This window comes from Octodon degus, unplaced genomic scaffold (assembly GCF_000260255.1).
Source record: "Octodon degus isolate 3935 unplaced genomic scaffold, OctDeg1.0 scaffold00282, whole genome shotgun sequence".
NCBI classification, from domain to species: Eukaryota; Metazoa; Chordata; class Mammalia; order Rodentia; family Octodontidae; genus Octodon; species Octodon degus.
In genome coordinates this window covers 440,617-446,620 of record NW_004524858.1, presented here as the reverse complement: position 1 = coordinate 446,620, position 6,004 = coordinate 440,617, and the positions used below count along the sequence as shown (strand labels likewise).

The window sequence follows — 6,004 nt, the reverse complement described above, 5'->3', positions numbered from 1 at the left end:
TTGAACTCATCAAAATCCTCATGCCTCAGCCTCCTGAGTGCTGGGATGACAGGTGTGTGCTCCCAAACCCAACTTCAATGAGGCTGTCTTTCCAAGGACCCCTGTCTGTAGGTGTCCCTTCTACCCACTGGGCTTAAGCCGCCACAAGCAGAAGACCCCTGGAGACATTAGTCCTGCCACTAAAAGTGCCAGCCTGCTTCGGGCACAGAGCCGGCTGCGCCTGCCTGCAAACGGGATCCTGGGTGCAGCCCTCACTGGTGCTTCTTGGGAGCGGAGGGAGCAGGTGGCAGTTGCAGGAAGAAGGCAGGCCACAGCCAGCAGCGGGCGGCCAGCAGGTGCGGGCCGATGGCGTAGAGCAGGTTGGAGAGGAAGACGTAGGTCCACGCATCATCCGGCACGCGGTAGGTGAAGGGCGTGCGCAGGTGCGAGGACGCGCCCATGTGCGAGAATTGCGCCTGCGCAGACAGGGAGGACGGTGGTCGCGGCAGGGAGGGCCAATGCCCCGCCTGGGTTGCTGGCTGGGTGACTCACCTGCCCCCTCTCCTTGGGGACCTAATGCCCTTCCTCTGACTTAGTCCAGGTCCTCCTCCTAGCATCTCTGGAACAGGAATCCTGTCCATTTTCTCCCATAAAACTCTTCCCTGGTCTTGGCCCGATCCAGGCTTATGTGCACATCGGGAACCCAGCTCTGACTGGGTCCTCGACTGCCCCAGTACCTCCCACACCTCCCGTCACCAACACAAGTCCCAAGTTCAAAGGCCTCAGCATCAAGCCGCCCATCTCTCCTGACCCTGCCTTGACCTAGGTTACAGTCTCGCCAGTCCCATCCTCCTCTATGCCTCTCCTATGCTGTCCCCACTCCTGGAATGCCCTTTCCAGCCTAGAGAACTCCTTTGCCGAGACTCCTGAGATTCGCAGGGGATATCTTTCTGAGAGCATCCAAAAATTGTGAAAAATTGCAAATTTCACATATGGTCAAAAAATGCCCACAAATGCTGATTTTTATGGCTTAGACCCTAAGTATGTAATTTAATTTAAGAAAATAAAGCCAAAGAAAGAAAGAAAGAAAGAAAGAAAGAAAGAAAGAAAGAAAGAAAGAAAGAAAGAAAGAAAGAAAATAAAGCCTTAGGGCTGGCGGGATAGCTCAGTGGACTAAGCACCTGCTTAGGCAAGCACAAAGACTGAAGCTCGATCCCCAGCACCACATGCTGAGCCTGCCCTGTCCCTGGGCGCATTAAGCTGGCCACTGAGACCGAGTGTGGGGGTGACAACTTAATCCCAGCACTGGGGAGGCTGGAAACAGGAGGATCACTACGAGTCCAAACTTCATAGTGAGACCGTGTACCAAATACATACAACAAAAATGGAGCGCCATGGTGCAATCAGTTAGTGTGTGGTACTTATACCAAATATGTACAACTAAAAAATAAAAATACTAAGGCCTTGGAAGCTGTGGGGCATTTTGGCATGATCTTGGGGATCTCAGGGCTTTAGGAAGAATAAGACAGAGAACACTGGAGATAGCTACACATGGTACAGCAACCTGTTACGGTGTGAGGCTACAGGCGCATCTGCCTGGATGGGTTGCAGGGCAGCAGCCAGTCAGCAGCAAAGGGAACTGAATAACACTCTTGGACTGGCTACTTCCAAACTTCCCTCCAAAACAATTACGGAGGAATCTGCAGTTTCTGTGAAATTGCAGGGTTTCTACAATTATTAGTTAGGTTGGAAAAGGAACCTAACCAATAATAATTATTATTATTATTTCAAGGAACCTAACTAATAATATTTTATGTTATTATTTTCACAAGGAAAACATCAGCGAATGACTGAAGCCAAGAACTCTGAACTAGAATTGCATGGGGGGGGCACTGCACATCCAGCCCAGCGCCTGTGTCCCTGCTGTACCTTCCCCTCATAATCCCCTCTGCCCTGCACCTCTTCCCCTCTAGCTGACTCCAGGGAGCTGGGGGTGACCATATCCGGCTCTGTCTCCCCTAAACCTGGGGAATTCTGAGGGCACTGGACCTGTGGCTTCCCCGGATGGGCACAATACCTGCCCACACACCGCCTGTCCCCTCACCTGGCCAATGGCTCCGGCAAACACCAGGGTCCAGTCGGGCAGCCAGGAGCATCCCGGGAACAAGAGGGCATAGGTAGCCAGGCCATAGAAAGGCAGGACGTAGAACAGCTGCATCAGCATCTGATGATTTGGACCACAGCCTGTGAGAGGAGCCGGGGCTCCTGGCCCTTGCCCATCCTGAGGCCCTCTTCCCATCCCACCCATGCCAAGCACCTCCATTCCCCTTCAAGTCCTCTGCCTACCCATGTGACCACGGCCTGGCTAACGCAAATGCTCCAATGCCATGACCATAATGATAAAGAACAGGCACCAGACGTGGTAACACATGCCTGTAATCCCAGCATCCTGGAGGCTGAGGTGGGAGGATTGCTGCGAGTTCAAGACCAGCCTGTACTACCAGGCCAGCCTGAATTACATAGTGGGACCCTGTCTCAAAAAGACAAAAAAAAAAAAAAAAAAAAAAAAAGAAAGAAAAGAAAAAAGAACAAGCAAGTGGGCTAGGCCAATCACAGCTGTCTCAGATATGTGCTTAAGTTCTTGGGTATCAATAAGAGCTCATTTCCTCTGAGGTGGTGGAGTGGGGTATATGGAAAGCTGGAGCCACCTCTGCCGCCCCCTAAAGTGAGCCAGGCAAAGACAATAAAGGTCTAGAGACAGAATTATCCTCAAGCACCTGCACCCAGCCACATCTGAAGACCATATTTGTTACTTTTTTGGTAAGACAATATATTCTGCACGTGCTTCTGCCAACTTGACTTGTTCTCTGAGCATCTGCTTCAAAAAGACCCAGGCAGAACCATGATGGTCTTCTCCCACCTGCTCTCACCTGCACCTTTGGGTAGGCCACAGGGTCCCGCAAGTATGGCTCATACTGGTAGATGTACACAAAGCAGGTGTCTGTGGGGCAGTCAAGTACTACCTGGGACAGACAGATGAACCAAATTTCTACCTCGAACACCCCTCTTCCAGAAAGCTGTCTCACCTCACTTCCCAACATGGTCTGGATCCCTTGGTCTGGGTATCCTAGTCATAGCTGTCTCCACCCGGGGACCCTAGCTGATATATCCAGGGATCCTAGCTATCTCCATCCAGGTACCCTACCTATCTCCACCCGGGGACCCTAACTGTGTTTATACAAGGAGTCTATCCTTGTTCACCCAAGAATTTGCAGAGAGGAAAGAGACAGCTACAGGGAACAGGGCTTTGTTATGGGATACTCAGGTCAGACTTGATGATGCACTTCCCTTGGTCTTTTTCTACCAACAAAGGGCCAGGAAGGAGGCTCTGAGCCAAGCCAGGGGTAGCCATTGAGAATACTCACCAGGCCCCGGAAGAGGGTGAAGAATGCAGCCAGGATGAGGTAGAGAAGGAGAGCCAGATCAAGAGGACGCTGCAGGATCCCCTTTCTCTGCTCCTCCTGCACCTGCTCCCCAGGAGAATCAGCATTGCATGAGCGATCTGGTAGCCGCAGGTAGTTGGTAAAGGCTCCCCCTCCCTGAAGACACTTCCAACGCAGCTCATGTGGAAGCCAGTGAGGCAGGCTGAGCCCTGGCTGGCCTGAGGGATGCGGCACTCACCACATTGGAGGGACTGTAGGATCGTGCCCGGGGCTGGCTGAAGATGCGAAGGCTGGCCCAGCATGGGACCAGCATATAGGGGATGGCCAAGAAGAAGGTGGGCCTGATCTCGGAGCTGTATTTGCCTGCCACAGTGGAGGAGAGACATGTTGATGCACACATGCCATCCTTGCTCCTGCTGTGTCACCTTCTGTGGATCCCCAGTGCCCACAAATGATGCCCATGCTCTTCATTTTGCCTTCTGAGAGCAGATTCTACCCTTCATGGTTTTTCACTTCCCATGAGTATACTTGGGTGCGTTCTTTGGTGAGTCGGTCCGTGCTGTTCCAAAGTCTGGACTGTCATCTCTGCCCTACCTCCCAAGACCCTTCTCACCTACACAGCTTCCCCTCTGCCTACTCTAAAACAGCCTTCCAGTGTCCGTGTTGCAGGAAAAATCCAAGGGAAGAAGTGGAAGCCCCCACCCCCAAGAGGAAACAGGAGGCCGATGGCTGAGGCTGGCTATGGACAGACAAAGAAACAGAAGGGAAAGAAGGCACTGAGGAGGAGAGGGAGGATTCAGTGTGGGGCTTCTGGTGCAGGGACAGGGCTCCCCGCAGCTGTATCCTTACCAAGGATGTTTCCCGGGAGAAACACCAGGGTGCTCATGGCGAAGGAGCCCAGCCAGTACAGCCCGAGGTTCCGATACTGCTTCCTGGGCCAGGAACGCAGAGGTGACTATGAGTACCTGTCCTCCAGTGTCAGAGCCTCAGCGCAGCAGATACCACCCTAGCCACCAGCTTCAGGCCCCTCTCAGTTTTGTCCAGGGAGGAAAGGACAATAGGGGTGACAGTGGCTTCTCAGGGCCCGCATGAGTACTAGCCGCGTGACCACCATCCTCCCTTTGAGGACATGCACTAGACCGTCTCCGGCCACCCTGGGCTGCAGTCCTGAGGGGCTTCCTGCTCCACCCACTGTGAGGGTCCATCTGGGGCCCAGGAGCCACTCTGCCATTACCTCTGACGGATGGCACCGGCCATAGCCAGGTAGAGCAGGTAGTGCACAGTGCCATCCCAGTAGCAGATGAAGATCCCGTGTGCTGTGCGCAGGTACGGCTCGCCCTGGGGGTAGGGGCGAGGCTCAGACACACAAGGTGACAGGGTCACCCCACCACCTGCCACTTACCTCCCTCGTGTAGAACTCCATGAAGCCTTCCACGTAGCCGTCCTCCTGCAGGGCGATAATGAGGTCCACTACTGAGGTGAAGGCGAAGACCGTGAAGACTGCGGGGAGAGTGGTCGAGGAAGACCTGAGCCGGACTGAGCCAAGTGTGGGCGGGGCCAAGGACCCCCAGTCAAGGTGTGGGCGTGCTCAGCTGGGGGGAGGTGTGAAGGGGTGGGGCTTGAAGGCCAGGCAAAAGAGTCCTAGAGCAGTCCCTGTCCCCACTGCACAGACAGCAGGACTGCACTGCTGCCTCCGCGTACCTGTGTGATGGAGGAGACACAGCCCCTGCTCTGAGGAGCTCGGCGTCTACAAGGAAGAGCTGTTTGAGGCTCCCAATCTAATGGAGGAGCACCAGCCGTATCCCCCGTGTAATATGAGCCCTCCGAGGTGCCCGCCCTGATGGAGGAGCCCTGCCTTGGCCCCAGGAGTTAGGGTGGGGGCCCTTTCCCGGACAGCCCACTTCTCTAACACCTTCCAGGGGCTCACCGGCATAGAGCGGGTCATGGGAGATCTCGCCGCGGGAGAGGCTGCGTACAGACACGAGCAGCAGGCCCAGGATGAAGCCGCTCAGCAGTGCCACCCACAGGGGCCTGGGGAGGGGAATGGCGTCAGGGAGGCCAGGTTTGTGTCGGGGCCTTCGCCTCGCTCCCTGCTGGTGAGCTGCACAGACTCCAGCGGCCGGATCTGCAGTGTGTCTTTCCCCTCAGAAGGCTCTGCCTCTGCTTCGGACTGCTTCTGCCCTCCAGACGCTGCTTCCAGAGAGATCTCCTTTCTTCATTTCATCTGTGCTCCCCCTCCATTTGTTTCTTTTTGAGACAGGCTCTCCCTTTGTCACCCAGGCTGTCCTCAAACTTGCAGCAACCCGCCTGCTTCAGCCTCCCCTGTGCTGGCATTACAACCAGGTGCCAGCACACTTGGCTTTCTTTCTTTCATTTTGTGGTGCTGAGGGATAAACTGAGGTCCTGGCCTACAGTAGGCACATTTTCTACCGCTGAGCTACATTCTTGGACCCAGAATTTTTTTTTTTTAATTTTATTTATTTATTTGTGTGTGTGTGTGTGTGTGGCCAGCTCAGCCCACCAGGGGGCGGGGCTGGCTGGCATGTGGTGCTAGGGGATTGAACCGTGCTCCCTGTGCTTTG

At 54.5% G+C, this 6,004-nt stretch overlaps 1 protein-coding gene across 1 annotated transcript in view; it reads right to left on the bottom strand.

Moving 5' to 3' along the window:
• The window catches only part of Tm6sf2 (transmembrane 6 superfamily member 2), an 8,696-nt gene continuing 2,692 nt past the window's right edge, over positions 1 to 6,004 (bottom strand). Inside the window, exons 2-10 of the mRNA XM_004646873.2 lie at positions 5,350 to 5,453; positions 4,825 to 4,922; positions 4,657 to 4,760; positions 4,272 to 4,354; positions 3,661 to 3,785; positions 3,405 to 3,506; positions 2,910 to 3,002; positions 2,084 to 2,203; positions 1 to 455 (exon numbers count right to left, since the gene is read on the bottom strand). Coding sequence (XP_004646930.1) covers positions 252 to 455; positions 2,084 to 2,203; positions 2,910 to 3,002; positions 3,405 to 3,506; positions 3,661 to 3,785; positions 4,272 to 4,354; positions 4,657 to 4,760; positions 4,825 to 4,922; positions 5,350 to 5,453 — 1,033 coding nt within the window. The 3' untranslated portion in view covers positions 1 to 251. The remainder of the gene's footprint in view (positions 456 to 2,083; positions 2,204 to 2,909; positions 3,003 to 3,404; positions 3,507 to 3,660; positions 3,786 to 4,271; positions 4,355 to 4,656; positions 4,761 to 4,824; positions 4,923 to 5,349; positions 5,454 to 6,004) is intronic.